The 21886-nt window shown below is 32.4% G+C and overlaps 1 protein-coding gene across 1 annotated transcript; it reads left to right on the top strand.

The window, feature by feature from the left end:
* Nucleotides 1-516: 516 nt before the first annotated feature.
* LOC125069901 (lysozyme-like) lies at nucleotides 517-19919 on the top strand. The gene is made up of 5 exons (XM_047679507.1): nucleotides 517-647; nucleotides 12704-12782; nucleotides 15801-15980; nucleotides 18442-18515; nucleotides 19721-19919. The coding sequence occupies exons 2-5, from the start codon at nucleotides 12710-12712 to the stop codon at nucleotides 19868-19870; spliced, it is 477 nt and encodes a 158-aa protein (XP_047535463.1). The 5' UTR covers nucleotides 517-647; nucleotides 12704-12709; the 3' UTR covers nucleotides 19871-19919.
* Nucleotides 19920-21886: the final 1967 nt, after the last annotated feature.

Here is a 21886-nt window from a genome sequence, read left to right as displayed (position 1 = left end):
ATTATACGATTTACGATACCTCTGTTTTTTATTTACCTAGTTAGACCTTTTCCTAACACGTTCATATGATTAAAAAAAATATAATGTCTACTACATTGGATATAGCAAGCAAGTAATTAACATGTAAGTTAATATTTTTTAGTTTTTTTTTTTTTATTATTACATGTACAGTTTCGACATTTTCATTTAGTCGAATCCAAAAAGTCTGCATACCTACTTATCAAAAATATTATTTCGAAAGTAATCCTGAACTTCAAAGTCTATGAGTAAGTCAGTGTATTTATAAATTTTTAATGATTACACACTGAAATGCATTTAAATACTTAATATATATTAAAAAAAAAAACACGACATGGAATTCGATTCGAACCGACCGCTGAGCTATTAAAATGATCTCGCTATATTTAAAATATGTCGCTAAAATGAACAACAAAAGTCCCGTGTGAAAAAACATAATATCGTCTGAGGTATCGAAACCTGATTTCATATAATAAAAACTCTTTGTCTCGACTTACGAGCAGTTGTAAAACATGATCGAAAGTGAAGCAAAGTGTGCGCACAGTACGTTCATAATTATTTAAATAGTTATGTGTTGTATCTATTGAAGTGAAGTGTTTATCCGTTCCTTATATTAATTACTAATTGCTGTGAGTATATTTAATTGTCTATATATCATTGTTCGCTATGAATAGCAGGATATAGGAAATTATTTAGAACAAATAATTCTGTGATACAAGGAATTTACTGATACTGAGCCATTAATGACGAATCTTTTACAGATTAAATAAAATATAAAAAAAAAAATGGCGTATTAGGTTATATATTTTTTAATAAAATTGTTGCAAAATAGAGTATGTATATGTGCATGACACAAAAAAATAAATTAAATGCATTTAAAATCAAAATATTTTTTATTCAAGTAGATTCATAAAAGCACGTTTGAATCGCCATGTTACAGTGTCCAATAAAATGTAAAGCCACCGGTTCGGAAAGTAGATTCTACCGACAAGAACCGGCAACGAACTCAGTAGTTACTATTTTGCACCATTTTAGTTACAGAATACGTCAGAAAGTACAAATCATTTTTTATATATCCCGCGTAGAAATCAATTAATACTAAATCCACGCTTTGTAGTATTCTATTTTATAATAAAAATTAAGTTACTTACAGTCGTACCTAGTTTGGTTATAATTTTTAGTAAAACGTGTTGTTTTTTTTTTTAATATTTTATGTAAATCAAATTCTAGTAAATTGACATAACCTTGCAACATGCTACATGTAATTTTATATATTGTATATTTATAAATAATTACTATTATAATATTGATAATATGTATTTATTATTGCAACAACATTTATTCTCGAGTGATTTGTATAATATCGAAGTTGACTACGAACATATTACCAACGACGTACTACATATGAGTTTTATAAACAGACCAAAGCAATTGCTTTAAAAAAAAAGTTGATTTGATTAAACGAAATGATCATTGACTTAATTGCATACATTGTATTACTTAACGCATTTCCGAGTAATTATTATTTAAGTTTAAATATAATTTCGAACGGGATGCTTAAAAATCAAAATATTTTGCAAACGCAATGACGCTAATATGGCGTAAATTTTGGACACTATATACGAATATTATTCGAATATGGGAGTTGAAATCTTGGCAAACGTAAGTTACCATGTTCATCATTTCATTTTGTGCTCGATTTCAAAGCAAAACATCGTGGCAGACACTTCATGTACCGGATGTAATTCAGCCACACGTGTATCCAGCAACATGCTGAGAAGCAAAGGGGTGGAAAAGTTCCAAACTAATTATTTTATAATACAATGCTTAAAAAATTATAAAGGCCTCGTATATAATAATTTACTCCATCACATGTATTAATAATAAAAAAAAGATGTGTTGTGAGACACCCGATCGTTTTTTGTACTAGAGACCCGCCCCGACTTCGCACGGGGCAATGCTGAATGTCTTACAACGTTCAAGTTTTTCTGTCATTAAACAAGACAAACCGCTATGTACATGCGTTTTAAATCTGCTATATCTTCGAAAATATTCATTTAAATTACATACTATAAAGAGCCATATTGATCTATATTAAATGCACAGTGTATTTAAGGTACTTAATTGGTTAAGGATTAATGCTGTATTGCTTAAAACCGCTCCGAAAATAAACCATTATTTATCGTAAAAAGTAAAGGATAAAAAATGGTTATTGTGGTTTAGGGGTACTTAAGAAATAGACATATACCATCGCGGACTTTTTTGAACCTTTATAAGGTGTACAATACTCTAGTACGTTATTTTGATCTATCTCGTATGGTTCAACGAGGGTTTGCAATGTGGGCACAAAGAAATGTGTTTATTTATGACATCACTTTAGAAACCTCTAAAATTTATTAGTGTTTCTCTCCTATATTGTGCATGTATTATACATATAAACCTTCCTCTTGAATCAATTTATATTTAAAAAAAATCGCATCAAACCGCGTTGTAATTTTAAAGAGCTAAGCATACACGTGGACAGACAGCGGTGAGCGGCTTTGTTTTATACTAATGTAATGATTAAGCAACATACATAATGTAATAAATAGATATCGTTTGAGTGTTAATAAATACCAAGAAATAAATTTGTTATTAAAAATAGTTGAAATAATGTAACATGATGCCGTATATACTTAGATAGAAAGAGAAAGAAAACTAGTAATATTTAAAGGTAATTGAATAAAAATATCTAAACCCTTTTCATGTTAAGCCTAATTCCACTGATCTATTTTCAAGAAATATCCTTTGTGTCCCAGAGACCATTTAAATTATTAATTAATCATGTATCGGATGCATTAATTAAAACTCTGTTTAATCATTCAGACAATGGAGGGACGAAACCAATGGACTAAACAATGGACGGTTGAAATTTAGGATTTGTATATCGTTTTATTCATAGGAAATCTATACCTACCCTTAGGGATGTTTATAACAACGTAGGAATACTTTACGGTTGCGTCACAATATATATTATTTACAACAACGTTATGTATATTCACAGTGACATTGATCGCTTTGATAGAACCTGTGATAATTATTCTATGAACACGACATGTAAGGATAAGCTTCTAACACCAAGTTTCCGACTCTACAGTGTCAATAAACCCTCCCTGGGGCATATGCTAAAATTCCTCACATGTTTTTAAGTTTTCCAATTCATAAATTCAAAGCGTTGGTTTAAAAATGTTGATAAATAAGACATATTTATCAATACACGATTATACAGATGATAAAAAAGCGTTGGGATAATACATGTTGACATATTATATGAATTTAATTATATACATAACTCTGTATTTCAAATATTGGAAAAGAGTAAATATTAATTTTCTTGTCGATTATTCTCGATAGAATTTACAGCGCGAACGGGTAGCTATAATACAATTCTGTAAATCTCGACTCGAAAGTGCTTGTAAAGGTAACTTTAATACAGCATGTTTTGATTTGATTTCAACATACATAAGAATGGCTTGGGAACATACATAAGAATGAAATTATGTATAATACTTAAACCGAGTTTTACATTTGGGTTAACAAAAGTTGCAACAAAATGCAACAAGCGGCCTTATCACTAAAGTAGCGATCACTTCCAGACTACCTTTTTGCAGAGGACTGATTGTAAAATATATGCGAGAAGAGGATGACAGCAATATTATATCGAATAAATCTAAATATTCAAATACATGTCACAAATTATTCGCTTTCTTTGCATCACTAAATGGTTCCCCGCGCTCACACATCAAAATAACGTAAATTGCTTATCACTATTTCACGAAGAAGATACAAACTGTGTTCTTAACACTGTTATCAATTGTCGTATTATATCCCCGACGTCAATAGTACTCGCATTCCTCTCTTCCGGTACAAGGGACATGACATTTGGCTCGCAGTTGGCGGCCAATGACGATGTGGAGTGTATACTTCCTGCTGTGGCAATATCTAAAGTAACCAATGGGTGGCATTGCCGCTGTTCTAAAGAAGATTTGAAAAACTTTTTCTTAAAAAACAAGACTGCATAGAATATATGTAAAACCAGTGTCACTCGGGATGATGATGACTATTACGATTACCTATAGATCAGGATCTGCTTTGGCATTTAAACGTAATGGCGAAATAAAAAAAAAATCTAATAAAATTGTATATGAGCCCAGAAAATAATTTATTACACTGCTTTTATGGACGGTCGTATATACTCGTAAATATTTAGATATTAAGATTTTTTTTTTTGTATTATATGATTAGAGAAACGGACGTATAGGCCGCCTAATGGTAATTGGTCACCCAGATACATTAGCGCTGTGAGATATTATATGAAACATTCCCTACAATGCCAATGCGTCACCTACCTTAGAAGCTACGACTTTATGTCCCATGTGCCTGTAGTTACTCTATACTTTACAAAAAAAAAACATATATTTTTATTCCATTTTACTCACTAAATATTATATGAATTAAAATAATAATTGTATAGACAAATAAACCAATGTTAGAAATAAAAGAAAATGCGACTTAAACGGTTTTGTCGTCCATATAAATCCTTTTAATACATAGAATAGGTAAAAAAATTAAATGTTTCATAGTAAACCTGGTTGGAACGAAGTAACTTTCTGTCAAAAATCTCGTGTGAATTAAAACACTAACAAAAATAGAAATTAAATCATATATAAAAGAAAGGGACAAAGAGATAGAGAAAGAGAGGTTCCAAAAAGGTTTTAAGTAAAACGGTTTTATTGAAAACAAAGTTAAGATAATAATTAGGTAAGTAGTTGCCATCAATATTAGTAAATGTGCATAGCAATATTTGAATAAATTTAATTTTTGAGTCTGATTATAATTTACATTATGTTTTTCATTACCAATATTTCATATATTAGCTTGGTTAATATAAAAGATTCCATAAAAATCTTTGACACAATAATATACATTTTTTTAATTCTTAATTTCAAATTAAATTAATGTAAATATGTTTTTAATGTTTTCTGCTAAGTTTATTTTACATTGTCCCACCAAAAAAAAAACTAACTTACATAATGAACATATTAACTGTGTTTTTGATTAAAAGTCGTAATGTTTATGCTTGATCCTTGCTTCGTACGTGTGTAAGTCAAAAAAAATACAGATAATGTAGTAGTGTGTCAATACTTTAATTCTCTTTTTAAAGATATCGGTAGGTGGACGAGCAAATGGGCCACCTGATTGTAAGTGGTCACCACCGCCCATAGAAAATGGCGTTGTAAGAAATATTAAACATTCCTTCAACCTTGGGAACTTGATGTTACGTCCCTTGTGCCTGTAGTTATGTAGTTATCTGATGAGTGGGTGGTACCTACCCAGACGGGCTTGCACAAAGCCCTACCACCAAATAAAATTCGAACATTTTTAATTTGCAATTGTACACTAAGTGTACTTTTTTTCTAGACAAAGGTCGTATTGATATCGGCTGTATTAACCTAAATAGCGTCCTAGTGATGGGATATTATACAGTGAACGTAACTAAAATACACCAGGCTGGCTGCATCTACATTAGTTAACTTTTTTTCTAACGTTTTGTCGACTTGCCAATCCATTAGAGGGACCCGTCTAAAGCTTAGCATCTATAATGGTATCAAGAACTAATGTTTCTGAGTCAATAAGTTCCAACTCTTCTGATGAAGAAATTTTGTTTCTAAGCATTTAAAATTTGAATTACGCGTAAATCATTAAGGTAAATTAATACATATTATTTTCGTTAATTATAAATTATTTTTATACCTACTTTTTATAATTTTGATTTTATTTAAAGTAATTTAATTTTAGAACTGTGATGGCCCATGGGCTTGATATCTTAAGCGATGTTTCCGAGTTCAAACCACAACAGACACTGAATTTTCATCTAATTAATTCGTATTTATAATTCATCTCGTGATCGGTCGTGAAACATAGTGAGGAAACCTACATGTAGTGGATGAAAATTTGCTAAGTGTATCCACCAATTCACACGGGAACGGCGTAACTCCAAACTTTCACCTCAAAAAGAAGAGGTAGCCTTAGCCAAGCAGTATGACATTGCAGGCATTTCTTTTTCATTTACTTGTATTAAAATAACAAGACGTACATAGTATAATTTAATAATACTTAATATTAGTCGATTATAGTTATTAATAGTTGCAAGCCCCAAAAATATGTACACTAAAGTAAAACGCATAACATTATGAATCCGATACTAAACAGGTTTATGTTTATTAATACGCGTATTAAACTCTATTTATATGCGATTTATTTTTCTGCACCTAAAGGTGGTCGTTATGACCTTTATACCAATGATGGATTGATTTCTTTTTTTAATATTTTTACCTGCCCTACCACGAAGGCTATTCGTAAACGTTCGTGATAACTATGCGAGATAGATTTGTTTTTGTTGAACTAAAAGGTCATGTATACAATTATGTATGAGCTTCAAATCATATAAATATATGTTAATATGTTTCTATAGATAAATTTAAATCATTTGATAAGGCCTATCTTTTAATTTTCATGATAATTCTAATTCTTTCTTGCCTAAAGTCTAAAGTTAAATTAAAATGAAAATAAAAGAAAAAAAAATATCAGTGTGGGCCACGTCTTCCAAGAAGACGACAAGCTCGAAGTCCAGCGAAGATCTGCTGATGTTCAGTAAAAATATAAAATAACACCAAAATTTATAAAAGTAAAATGCACGAGCCCGTGGAGGTGGTAAATTAAAAAAAAAAGTCTGATGTCTCATGTATTTCGTGCACTTTTAAAATATTTTTAATGACATACTTTTTTCTGGACAATAGTATTAGGTTATATAAGAAATCACAACCGGCTAGCTATAAGAAACGTTATCGATCCATCGATAATACGTCACCAACCTTGGGATTTTAGAGTTTATGTATAATTATAAGCATAACGAATAATGTCTGTCGTTATACTGGCACTTCGAAACGGAACAGAACATATACTAAGTACTGCTGCATGCAGGTAGAAAACGAATATGGTTGGTGCCTACCCAGATAGGCTTGCACAAAGCCCTACCACCAAGTAGTATTATATACTACTCCTTGTACGTAATACTTGTATTACGTCTAGTCGTCAGAATTTCTGTCATTAGATGGACAGATTACTGGGATATTTCTTCCACAATTATTATTTAAGTGAGTTTTTTATTATCTTACTAGTTTTCGCTCGCGTTTTATAGGTTAATTTTCAGGTTCACAATATCTTTACAGATGTCTATGAATATAGTCTATGAATTGTTCTGATGTGTAAGCTATATAATTGTAAAGTTGCATTAAAATTCATTCAACAGTTTTTACGTGAAAAATTAAAAAACATCCATACATACAAACTTTCGCCTTTATATTAGTTAGGAATTAAAAAACTTACATATATTACTCCAAGTTTGTGAGGAAGATTATTTCAGTTCAGCACTTAATCTGAACTAAATCTAACAGATTATATTAATACTTTCTAATAGTGATAAATCCAACTTTATTTGAGCAAATGTTTGTTCAAATGTTTCATTAAATTTGTACAAATGCTTGCGATAACTAATTATACAAAATGAATTTACTATCTGTTCTTATATCAATCGTTACTCTGCTGCTAATACATGTGTGTGTATTCATGTACTGTGGTATTTTCGTTTCTTATTGGTCTAATGGCTAGCTATTAGTCTTCAGATCTTGAGGTACTGGCCGCGGATAGGTCCAATAGAAATGGTATTTCCTTTCAAGAAATTCTTAGTAGTAGCAAAGGATGATAACAGAGGCAAGAGGTTTTTGGTATTGCGCCTTGTATAATGGTATAATGGTATGGTATAATCCTTTCGATCGCGATGGATTTGCGTTCGTTAAGCTTGTAACAGGAAATAAAGATATCCTTTTTTATATCGCAGAAAAACGCGTCAGCGTTTCCCCCACGTGGAAGTGGTGGGGGGGGTATATCTCGACTCCGGGACTCGCCGGTGTTCTGGACGCCGAGTGCATACTAACTAATAACACCAAAGCTACTCAGCAATGAAAAGCTCAGAGTCAATGATGAAATCGTCGTCGTAGAGTTCAATGCAAATTTTCAGTCATCGATTTACAATCCAAAAATATATATTGTCATGCTGCCTGATAATAAAACATTACGGCACCTTTAAATGACAAAAATAAATTAGACGTATTAATGGCAGGGACTGCATGTCTGTGGAGATATATAACAATATTAAAAAAGGCCCTAAAGTCGTTCTACAGTCGTTCTTATGTACATAAACGATGGAAAATTAGCTAGAAAATGACTTCATATTATCTAGAAAATTCGATTTAAAATATGTAAATTATATATATGTACCTGCAAACTTGTTGCTTGAGAAGTACAACTCATTGTTTCACAGTAATTTATCATCTGTATAAATGTACGTAGTTATTCTGACACAAGTCAAACGAGAAATACATTTATAATAATTGAAACAAAATTAACATCTACATACTTATTTATTTCCGACCGGTTTTTATCTGCCTGTTTCGTAAATAGCAGGTTCGATTTTGGTAGACCAACATTCGTTATCAGATAGTATTGAAATGTAAACTCTGGAAAACATACTTTTACTCGGTGGTACGGCCTTGTACAAGACCATCGGGGTAGGTAACACCCTCTCATCAGATAATATACATTTTTATTTTCTCGTTTGAAGGGTAAGTGAACTAGTATAATTAAAAGCATAAGGAGCATCTTATACCCAGGGTGGTGAGAAATGGTTAATATTTTCTAAAACGCCAATTTTTATAGGTGGTGGTGATCATTTACCATCTGGTGGCCCATTTCCTCGTCCACCTATTTATTTCATAAAAAAACAACGTACTAACTGAATTAATTTTCTGCGATACAATCGATTTTATAGAAAACATCACCAGTAGCACAAACCTCTGTCACGTGAGTTTTGTCGGATCGTATATTTATCCAATGTCATTGTTTTCCGATAGCAGTCCATCTTCCTATAGCTGGGAGTACCGAGGCGGTCGTTACGTATAGCATGATCACAATTTCGTAACAAACTTTATTAGTGACAAGGCATACACTGTCTTACAGAAGCTTTTAGGTCGTCTATATATTTGGCTACAGTGTCAAGTTACAACAATACCGCCATCTTTATTTATGACGGACGGATAGCATAGAGATTATTAAAGAGTGAAGTGTTATTTAACTAAATCGAAGGTAGATAAACAAGGGCGTTGACAAATGAATTAAAATTTTGAATCGTGCTCTTAAGGTTCGCTCTTTACGGTTAAAAATAATATATACTTATTTTACACGACTTACTCGTCAAACGACCGATAAAGAAAAATAAAAAAAAATGAATTCTACCTATTGCCAAATCTTAAAGTTGAATAAAATAAATTTAGATACCATAGGTGTGTATTCAGGTTTTACGCTTGATTGGCGGACTATTTAGTTGTTTGTTGACATCTGTCAAGATCACGTTAAAACAATTTATGAAAAATGTATTTACGTTAACGTTATTTACGTTAATTACAACAGTACTAGAACTACCTTCATTCCGTGAACTAACAGGAGTATAATAATAAAATAGATGCATCAATAAAGCAAAAAAAAAACACTTATCTTATTAATTTATAATGGAATTCTAAATATAAATGATTAGGATAAATGTTAATTATTTGACATAGATATCATACCAGTTAATAATATAGGTTATAATTAGCCTACTCAATTTACTCGTATAACCTAATTCAACGTTAACGTAACCATATTTCATTACATAATAATATATTTTAATAGTGACTAATAAATGAATAAAATGAAACGTCATGCAAATTTCATGACGTTTGCTATCGACACTCAAATAAATTATTCCGCAAATTTTAAACCTTTTCACTAGGAGGACATTGCACATGTCAAAAAACAAAACACAGAGAACGCTTTTTTTTTTTAATTGTTAAACTATTTGAATAAAAGATGAAGATGTCTAGGTATCATGCCCAAAAATTTATATCGCCAGTCAAAGTCAAGTCAAGGAATTCAATGATTTTCGTAGAGGAAATTATTCATCATTAATCATGAATTACAGTAGATGGTGTATGAAGATTTGCTTGCAAATAATGATTATCACAAAAACTATAAGTCTTTAAAAGAAGTAACTGTCTTGAAACATCTGAATGTCTTAGAGTAAGCAAGACTGAATACTTAATATTGTGATAATAATCCAAATAACAAGTAAATTAAATAATTTGATGTGAATATTTTTATCTATTCATATTTTCAAACTAAGTAAATACGAATACTTAAATCTCGCGACAAGATTTTAAATTATCTATATAGGTATGTATTAATTGTGTCAAATGTGAAATGACATTCATTTTTTTTAGCTCATTTAAATAAAAGTTTATTTTTAAAAAAGGTTTTTTATTATATTTATTAAACATGATTTTCGAATTAATTTCGTATTTTGTAGCCTCCAGAACATTTCGATATGACAACCTCTAGTTTATTGATTATTCAATTTCTCAACGGATATAGTATTCAGAAATGCAGGTAATATTTATAAACCTATGTCACAATATCCTTGAATCATTCAATGTGAGTTTAGGTATGTATGTGTAATGTATCTTACTAATCAATATGTAGTCAAAGACAATTATATATATTTATCAGCGCTGTCATTCGGCTTTGCTTACGTAGATGTGTTCATTTTTTCCTTGTAACTTTAAGATGGAAAATTGTATCGACTATTTGATATCGCATTACTCTGATCTATAAATGTTTTCTAACAACCATAATAATTACTTTGTCGTCGTACGATAAACTTGAATACAGCGTCCAATTAGACAAGACGTAATAATGTCTACAGTAATCCCTGACTCTGTCAATTCAATGAATCTGATCTCTATGGTAACATCAGATTACCGTATGAAAACTATGAAGGCCCAGTTGTTAGAAGACGTGAACCTTAACCGAAGTTTTACGAGTTGAAACCCGGGCAAGAACTACATTCATTCATTCATTCATTCATGTGCTAAATTGTGTTTATAATTCATTTCATACTCGGCGGTGAAGGAAAATATCATGACCGATGCAGGGTACCTGCATGTGGATGAAAAAACTGAATAGGATGATTCTTTGATTTCCATATCTGTAACTGTGGGAGCTTTCTTACTCCATATGTCAACTGAAAAGATCTTGTTTGATGATATTGATGGTTGTATTTTTGAACGATTCGAACAACGGCGTACCATCTCAAGGAAGCGAACTACGCAGGACTTATAGGATATTATAGTTCACAACTCACACTCATAATCCAATGGGACGGCAAATCCCAAACGACCATAACGAGTTCAGGGGCAGCATCAAAAGGTTTAGGTGCTTTCCGAGGCACTGAAATATACACACTTCCAACTTCCAGACAGAGATATCTCGACAAAAAAAACTCTGTAACTTATTACTTAACCTGGGGTTTGAAATTCGGGCCTTCCTTATATGCAGCCACTAGAGCAACGATCGAGACCGCCCACCAATTCGTGAAAGGACACGAGGCGTGAATATCAATAGGCCTTCTAATTAAAATATCAATACGATTCTCCGCCTCATTTATTTTATCCAGTTTCTCTGACACGTGACATTTTTATTTTTATCATAAGTTAAATAAAATATAATTGAAAAATAAGTTAACGTTGTGTGCAAAAGGCGATCATAACTATGACAGCGGTCTCCTCGAGACAACCTTTGGACAAAGGACTTGAAATTTATAAGCGAAATGTCAAGTTCGTAAATGTCGTGTGACAAACTTAATAAATACTTATGTTGAAACTTACTTATATTATAAATGCAAAAGTTGAATGGATGGATGTTTGTTAGTCAATCACGCCAAAATGGTTGAACCTTTCCAAATGAAATTTGGCACAGGGGTAGATTATAGCAGGTAGGGTTCTTTTTTTCCCTGACGCCTTCATTAGACCCCAACGCCGAAGAAGAAGAACTTTTATTTCATACATACATACATACATACATACATACATACATACACACATACACACACACACATACACAACACAAACACACACACACAAACACACACATACATACATACATACATATATACATACATACAAACATACATACATACATACATACATACATACATACATACATACATACATACATACATACATACCTACATACATACATACACATATACACACATACACACACACACACACACACACACATACATACATGAGGAGTAGAGATAAGTCAATAAATCCTTCGCAGATATTTTAAATTGCCGATTCATAAATTCAAATCGTTTGTTAAAAATACATTAATAAATAAGGAAAATTATTCAACACAAGATTATATAGATATTAAAAAAGCGTGGAGCTAATACTTCTTGATACATTAACAGCAGGATATATTATTCCATAATTGTATTTAATTAATATAACTTTGTACTTTAAATGTTGGAAAGAGTTACTACTGAGCTTCTGGCCGGTTCTTCTCGGCAAGGGCTACATTCCGAACCAGTGGTAGCTTTACTTTTAATATAGTTCTGTAAAAAAAAGTGCCTTTAAAAAGTATATGTTGATTTATATACAAATTATATTAAAAAATAATAATTTTTTTAATAACAATGTCATTTCAGATCAGCATGATTACTGGACTGCAGCTCTCTCTACCAATCTGTTTCCTTGCTGCTGTTCTGTTCTGGACGAATTCCGCAGGTTATTATGACAAATACTACCCTTTGCCCCCCCTACATTACTCTTATAAATATACTAGCGACCCGCCCCGGCTTCGCACAGGTGCATTGCTGATTTAATGCTGTATTGCTTAAAATCGCTTTGAAAATAAGCCACTATTTCTCGTAAAAGTAAAGATTTTTTTTTTATTATGGGTTATCCCTAAGCGATAGACATAATATACCATCGCTTTTTTTAAGACCTTTATAAGGTGTACAATACTCTAGTAAATTAATTTGACCTATCTCGTAGGGTTCAGCCAGCGTTGGCAATGTAAGTGCAAAGAATGTGTTTATTTACGACATCACTTTAGAAACATCTAAAATTTAAATCAGTGTTTCTCTACTATATTGTGCAAACCGTCCTCTCGAATCAATCTATCTATTAAAAAAAACCGCATCAAAATCCGTTGTGCAATTTTAAAGATCTAAGCATACACAAGGACAGACAGCGGTAAGCGACTTTATTTTATACTATGTAATGATATAAAAGTACATCTACATGTTATCTTGTCTTTAATTTTATATTATTTATTTGTGGTATGTTATAAGACAGCAAGTAATAATCGGGTTTACACACCCGATTATTACTTTTTACGAGATAAATGAATTAAATCAAACATTGAAATTGTTAAAAGTAAATTACTTAGTTTAATATCTATATACATATAATAAAATAGGAGTGTATGATTGTAATATTAAAATAACCAATTTTGACTAAATGCATACGTATGTATACACGGTACATATACCAAAATAATATTTTTTACAATTTTTGTCTGTCTGTCTGTTTGTTCCGGCTAATCTCTGGAACGGCTGAACCGATATATATATATATATATAATAAAAATAAAATCACGCTACAATATCCAAATAACTTAAATTCAAAAAACGCGCACAAAGCCGCGGTCACAGCTAGTTTAATAATAAAACGCTATCATACTAACGATTTCTGAACGTATTTCGATCGAGCGGATTGGTCGTTGGATTGAAGTCTCCACACGCAATTCGCCGCGTGCGTAACGATCTCGCGCTTTTAAACAGTCAGTTATGGATTTTTAAGAGGAAACACAGCTGTTGTCTTGAAGTATATGCCATGTAACAAAGTCAAGTTTACGTAGCGTAACCCAAACAAGACTCTAACCGCCTCGTTAGACACTCTCACAAATAGCCAGTGCCCTTAAAACTAACGACTACATTAATTAGCTTGGAAATTAAACGATCTAGGCTGTTTCAAATAAAAAATGATACTGTATGTACAATAATTCATAAAAATAACTTTGTTGACTTCTTTTAATAGTTTTCTAAGGAATATGTTTTAAATAATTAAGAAATTATGTTGAATAAAAAAAAATCTTTATTTAACACAAGTGTTAAGCCAAAAGATTTTGTCATGTTACAGTAACTCATTGCAGGTAAAACTACCATGAGTTTGAAATATATATTCAAGTGTTTGAGTGCAAATCTATCAATTCGTCCTTAAGAACATCAATAATCGCCAAATACCTACTCCATATTAATTTGTTCAGTTGAAGAATTACAATGTTTCCAATATCGGAATGTTTCTACAAATAAATTTGCCGAAATACATAATGCTATGAAAATAACCAAAAGACTGCATTGATACCAGTATCTCGACTAATTTTTCGAACCGCGTATGCTGTCTTCCTATTAATACATATACATATACAGATTTTGATGTGGTGCCGAGATGGCCCAGTGGTTAGAACGCGTGCATCTTAACCGATAATTTCGGGCAAGCACCACTAATTTTTCATGTGCTTAATTTGTATTTAATAATTCACCTCGCGCTCGGTTGTGAAGGAAAACATCGTGAGGAAACCTGCATTTAATTTCAACGAAATTCTGCCACATGCCTATTCCACTAAACCACATTGGAGCAGCGTTGCGGAATATGCTCCAAACCTCCTCCTCAAAGGGAGAGGAGGCCTTTTAAGACTTGACTAATATTCATATTATTAAGGTTATTGGTGCTAACACGCCTTACCCTACTGCAATATCAAAGTACATCATAGTATATTAAGGTAAATCTTAATATTAAATACATTATCCTCATATAATTATATTATATGTACATTCTTCAAGATAATTAATACACATAATGCATGGATATAACTACTTCGATACAAATTAACGCTCACAATTGATTGCATCATATTATATATATATTTATAAATACACTGCTATCGTATCTCTTGGTGATCTAGTGACTAGACATAAGGACGCAGATCCCGAGTTCCTGAGTACATACCCCTGATCACACCGATAAAATGTATTGGATTTTTCGATCGAATACAATTCTGTTATAGCTCGCAGTCGGGAAGTTGTAAGTCTGTACATTCCCGTGCCTCAGAAAGCACTTAAAGCCACTGGTCCTATATCTGAACTCTTTCTTATCGAGTCGGGATACCGTTTTATCGGATAATGACATTATGACATTCTGTCAACATTAAGTAATGATGTGTGACCTCTTTCTGATCTTCACTTTTTCTAGAATGAGAGAATTAAGAGTGCCATGTGCACTCTGCACATGGCACTCTTTATTCTCTCATTCAGCTAATCTGCTTGAGGAAACGTTTGTGCCCTAAAATCTCCAGCGTTGTGGCTTCTCATTGAAATTGGACGCTGTGACAAAAATTGATCAGGACGTCATCATATTTACTACTCAAAATTGTATACTGACTGACAATCACACAACCTTAGTATAATATAGACTTGAAATTTAGAAAAAAAATACATTTGTCTAGTGATTTAAAGACTCACACTGTTTGCATAAAGGAACACTTGCTATGAACCCCAAAATATCACCTAAACATTTGCCTTGTCTCGGATGGGAATCCTGATGATGTAGTCCTGTTGAATTTTGACTACACCGATCAAAATTCAACAGGACTACATCATCGCCATTTAATTTAATTTAAAATCGATACTTTTCTTTCAATAACCATAATTCATTTATAACCTTTGACGTGTTTTGCAGGAGTTTTCATACCAAATCTAACAGAAGCATGCTATCGTTGTCTCTGTCACGTATCCACTCGTTGCCTAACGTCCCATGAGTGCACGGCGGGATATTGTGGACCATTCAACATTTCAAGGGTCTACTGGATCGACGCTGGCAAAGTTACACTACCTGAAGACGATCCAAATAGAAATCATGGTAAGAATATAACTTTAATAAACATTAACCTGAATCGTAAATATATTGTTCTTAAGTGCCAGTAGTTCCATTACAACTCCTCTTTTTCTTTAGTTTAATGAGTATTTGGGACGAAAACATACTCATACATAGTCGTCTTGGTAGATCCTACCCACTACTTAGTAGAAGGGCTTTGTGCAAGCCCGTCTGGGTAGATAGCACTCACTCAACAAATATTCTACAGCCAAACAAATTTGCGATGTACGGAAGGGTTAAGATTTCTTATAGTGCCATTGTCTGTGGGCGATGGCGACCACTTACCATCAGGTGGCTCATTTGCTCGTTCGCCAACCGATAACATAAAAAAATTAATAAAGAGAGCGTAGCTTCGATTTACAATAAATGTTATTTCATACTTTTTACGTTACGTATTTTTTTTGTCAACGACAATTCTAAGATGGCCGCCATGTGATCATAGACAAAAATTTATCTCCATCAAGAACCATTTAAAAAACAATGTCATAAATATTACATATAATTTTTCCATGCGACTCCATCCGCATAAAATAAAGTTATTTTTTCCGTAATTGATGTGCCGTGACTAATCCAGAACCCAGGGCACTGGGTCAGATTTTATTACGGTACATTCTCTCAAGTGAAATAATAAATTAATAAAGTAGCATATTCTATTTAATTTATTTTTTCAATGCATAAAGATATCTTCTACATTTAATCGAAGAGGCCACTGTCAGTTCTAATATCATAAAGTGGTAGGTTTTGTTTATTTGTTTTTCACTGATTTAAAATTACTTATCTGATTATTGCGGATCTATACAGTATTTTTATGTTGTAAATTTTTTGTGATAAATCTTGAAATGCTTAAAAAATATCAAAAATAACGTCAGCTTAAATATAATACGTTTGCGACGTCTTTATCTATCTTAAAATAAATAAAATAAGATTTGTTTTCTTTTTGTAATTGAAGTATTCATTTTCACTTTGCAATAACATTTAAATCAGAATTTTCGTATTGTTAAACGATAGAATTAATAACATTTTGGAATGAAAATTAACAGCCAATCATTGAACAATTTTAAATCATCAGTCTATCTTGATGAAATTTTGCAAAAGAATTTGTTATGGAACGTAGATGGGCGTAGAGATAGTTTTTTTTTCATTATTCATCTCTTAACGGGGATTAAATAGGGCTTAAATTTTGAACAAAAATTCATCATTTCTGATGTTTAGACTTAGACTTCAGTTAGTGTGTAAGCGAAAATACGTTCATTTTAAAAATTCCTATCACAAAATGTATCCGGGAAATTCCATCGGGTACACGACTAGTATATATATATACATAGGAACACACAAAAGTATCATTAGCAGCCCGCAAATGTCCCACTGCTGGGATAAAGGCCTCCTCTCCTTTGAGGAGAAGGTTTGGAGCAAATTCCACCACGCTGCTCCAATGCGGGTTGGCGGAATACACATGTGGCAGAATTTCGTTGAAATTAGACACATGCTTTCAGGTTTCCTCACGATGTTTTCCTTCACCGCCGAGCACGAGATGAATTATAAACACAAATTAAGCACATGAAATTTCAGTGGTGCCTGCCTGGGTTTGAACCCGAAATCATCGGTTAAGATGCACGCGTTCTAACCACTGGGCCATCTCGACTATACAAAAGTATCGCCGTAGTACAATAGAAATGTTCTCTTAATAATAAAAAATGGTGGACATAAAATCCTTACTTCTTCCGAGTTTTACAACTATTATTACAAATCTCAGTCGCAATTAATCACACAAAGGTGTAGAACAGGTACTGTATAAAAACAAACACAACCTTGACTTTGTAATGTTGTTTATTAGATTATTCATAACAAGTGTCTGCACATCACCTAGTCATATTATATTCGTTATATCAGGGTTGTCACGGGATAAAAATGAGAAAAAAAAATCCAAATCATTTTTCTAATTATTTTTATTTAAAATAGGTAGGCAGGCTGGTTTATGGTTCACCTGATGGTAATTCGTCTGCAGTAAGTAGACATTGGCGCTGTAAAAAATATTCATACCATCCCATATATCGTTAAACGCACCATGAACCTTGGGAACTAAGATGTTATGACCCCTAAACCTGTAATCAGACTGGCTCACTTGTCCTTCAAACCGGAACACGACAATACTAGGTGCAATACCTGTATAGCAGTAGGTTATATGATATGAGTGGGTGGTACGTACCCAAATAGACATGAACTTAGCCCTTTCAACAAGTAACGACATTCTTAATGTCAGTGCTAATCAGTATCAAATTTGTTCCTAATAGATTAGATATGAACCACTTTACGACTTTTTCAAGAATGTTATATTTGAATTCTGCACCAAAATTTTTACAACTTATTTCATTGTAGATACAATTATATTGTGTTATGTATTATTTTATTTAATTGCCTTCGATATTTAAACCATTGTTTTTTTCAGCGTGGGAAGACTGCGCGCGTAATTATTATTGCTCGAAGCGAATAATAGAAGGCTACTTAGAAAAATTCGGAAAAGTAAGTTTATATATTAATTATGATATTTTTCCACAACCTATCCAACAATTTTAAAGAATGCAAGTTATATTAATGTTTACTAAATCAAATAGAAAACATTTATAACTTAAATTACATCCAATTTTTCTCGTCAAATTATGTGCGTGCATTAGTGTGAGTGACGCTCGTACTTACAAGATATCTTAGTGTGTGTGTGACAATTACCATAAGAGTAACGACAGCAAAAAAATACAAATTATATTAAATTTGATATATAAAATATAATAATTATAACATAGTGGGATATGATGGTGGTTGGAGTAAATATAAATTAAAATCAAAGATGTCAAAAAATATTGAATATACCATACCGAAATACGAATTGGACAAATGTCTGACAACAGAATATGTTAAAGATGCCGACTTGAAAATACAAAGCGTTACTAGTAACTGAACGAACAGCATATCAATTATTGTGCGAGCAATTATGCTTTAACCAAACCGAATTTCGTATTAAATTCGCTCACTCAGTCGTTATATTCCCCTTAAGGCTTAAGTGTTTAATTTGGTCACTTAACGTTTTAATTGGTAGCTTAGTTTATTTATTGCCTAGATCAGCGCATTTTACTTATTTCTAGCGACAGTTTAGTATTAAAGTTGCCAAGTAGTTTTTGTCTCGTTTGAAGAGGAGGTTTTTGGAGATTATTCTACCACATTGCTGAAATGCGGCTTGGTGGATATGTGATAGAGTTTCATGAAAGTGATGTTTTCCATCCCCGTAGAGCACAAGATGAGTTATAAATACAAGACACTCATATCAGAGGCCAGGTAACGAAATGGCACACTGTGTAGAAGATTCTTATCTAATTTGAAGATTGATGGTTGGAACCCGGACAAGCAGCAATGTATTCATAGGCTTATTTTTGCTCGTAAAAACTATGAAAAATCCTCAAGTTTAACTACCATTTTAAGTAAAAAGTGTAAGGTCCTACGAGTATTATTATCTTGAACCATAATATTAAATAATTACTACTATAACACTTATTTACATAAGAACTATTAACATTAAGGCCCTTCAAATAAATAAACAAGTTACTGTACAAATTATGACCGCGTGGAATGGTGGCAAGAATGCTAGCAACTCCCCGTTGAATCACATTTCAGATCCTCTGGGCAAAAAATAACCAGCCTATGCACTATTTGTTAAATATTCTCTTTATTTTTAGGACTGTAACGGTGATGGCGTGACCAATTGCTTTGACTACATGATGATAAACGGCAACGGGGGTTACGGGTGCACCGCGCCGCTCAACCGCTCAGAGAACGGTCGACGGTGGCTGGCACGTTATGAAGAATGCAGACATTCACTCGAATGACCTTGAACATTACTGAGCTAAAATAAATACGTCGATGTCTTATTTTTTATTATTTGTTTTATATTAACCTTTAAAATCTTATCGTATTTTTTTTTTAAATTAAATATCACCAGATGGAAAGCGAAAAAATTTTAAACATTAGCGGTGTAAGAAATATTAATCTCTTACCCCGTCAATACTCACACTTCAAACCAGACACAACAACAGCAATACTAAGAACCGGTGTTTGGTGATAAAATAGATGGTGATGATGATGATGATGTTGTTATTATTGATGATGATGATGTTGATAATGCTGATTATGCTGATGATAATTTCAATGATGGTGATGATGATAATGATAGTGATGATGGTGGTGATGATGATGCTGATGATGTTGATGATGATGAAGGTGGTGGTGGTGGTGATGGTGATGATGATGTTAATGATAGCGATGATGACGTTGATGATGACGATGTTGATGACGATGATGCTGTTGATGTTGATGATGATGACGACGTTAATGATAGTGATGATGATGATGTTGTTGTTGTTGATGATGATGATGATGATGATGTTGTTGTTGATGATGATGATGAAGGTGGTTGTGGTGGTGATGGTGATGATGATGTTGATGATGTGGCGATTAAATTCAAAATTTTTAAATTATTTTTTTGTCGAATATTTTTGCTTGCAAACAAAAATTATTTTTTACCTGGAGGCAATAGTTTTATTCCTGAGACGTGCTACCATATATGAAATCTTTAATGTTAAAAACCTTTAGCGCACAAACGATCTTCCACTGAGTTTTTTAGCTTTACAATAGAAAAGTTTTGAACGTTTTCTGGTATCCTGTTGTAAAAGCGTATAAATTACCGCAATACGGTACCTGCGTAGATGAGCTTCTGTAAAGTCCTAAATATTTTTTTAATAGCAGTTAAGATTCAATACTATTGTATAATTATAAGTTACAATAGAACATGCCTTAAAATTAATTCATATTTAATGTCCCTGAACTGTTGCAGATACTAGGTATTGCAATCAAATCATATCAAATCCCTATATTCAATATAGAAGCATTACACTAACCGATTGATTGTCAAATAAAACATTACTACAGGCATATAAAGTCCCCTTACCAGAGAAGAATCAGCGAAAGAAACTGAGCGGGTATTTTTTTTTATTTATAAATCCACTGTACTCTGAAAAAATGTTTATTGATCTAATAGCCAACATACATAAATATACGTTTGACGTTAAAGAAACATAAAATCTGAAATCTATCTATATATTTCATGTCGAATATTTTATCCAGGTAATTGTAATTAAATGTGCATAGGTCAGGTTAAATTAGCCATTCAATGAAACGCATAGCTTTACTGAATGAATGCCAGCCATTTCATCTTCCACACATAGAATAAAGTCGCTCATCAAATAAGGTTCTATATTGACATTTTCCAAACTCGGTGGTTTCAAAACTCTCTAGGGATAAAACTGACAAGATCCCATAGAGTTAGAGATTTAACAGAGTCGGTATTTCTCGCTCGATTTTAAAAAGTCTAAAGCAAATGTATCCCTATACTATGAACGAACGAAATATGTCATTCTGGCTGCTGGTGAATCGGCTAATATTAACAGTCGGCGGTGACATATTATTATACCGATAAAAAAAGACGAATAAATTTAAATGCTTTATAAAACATACATCAAAGGCTAAGGCCAAGGCTTCCTCTCCCTTTGAGGAGAAGGTTAAAAGCATATTCCACCACGCTGCTCAAATGCAGGTTGCTGGATTCACAGACAGAATTTCATTGAAATAAGACACATGCAGGTTTCCTCACGATGTTATTCTTCACTACAGAGCACTAGACAAATTATAAATAAACACAAATTAAGCACATTAAAAATTCAGTAGTGCTTGCCTGGAATAGGCTTGTTTCCACTAATAATAAATCGGATGGCTTTGAGTTTCTAATGATTAACCATGATAATTAGTAAATAAAAAATCAACTTTTCTACAAAAATAATAAAAGATTA

The sequence above is a fragment of the Vanessa atalanta genome, chromosome 16 (genome assembly GCF_905147765.1).
Source record: "Vanessa atalanta chromosome 16, ilVanAtal1.2, whole genome shotgun sequence".
In the NCBI taxonomy this organism is placed as follows: Eukaryota; Metazoa; Arthropoda; class Insecta; order Lepidoptera; family Nymphalidae; genus Vanessa; species Vanessa atalanta.
The sequence above is the reverse complement of the archived record's forward strand: the minus strand, read 5'-3'. Positions and strand labels throughout refer to the sequence as shown.

Coding starts and splice junctions, on each gene's coding strand:
- LOC125069901 (XM_047679507.1), top strand. CDS start 12,710: ATGATTACTGGACTGCAGCTCTCTCTACCAATCTGTTTCCTTGCTGCT. Junction 15,981..18,441: donor CGATCCAAATAGAAATCATG/GTAAGAATATAA, acceptor TGTTTTTTTCAG/CGTGGGAAGACTGCGCGCGT. Junction 18,516..19,720: donor ACTTAGAAAAATTCGGAAAA/GTAAGTTTATAT, acceptor CTTTATTTTTAG/GACTGTAACGGTGATGGCGT.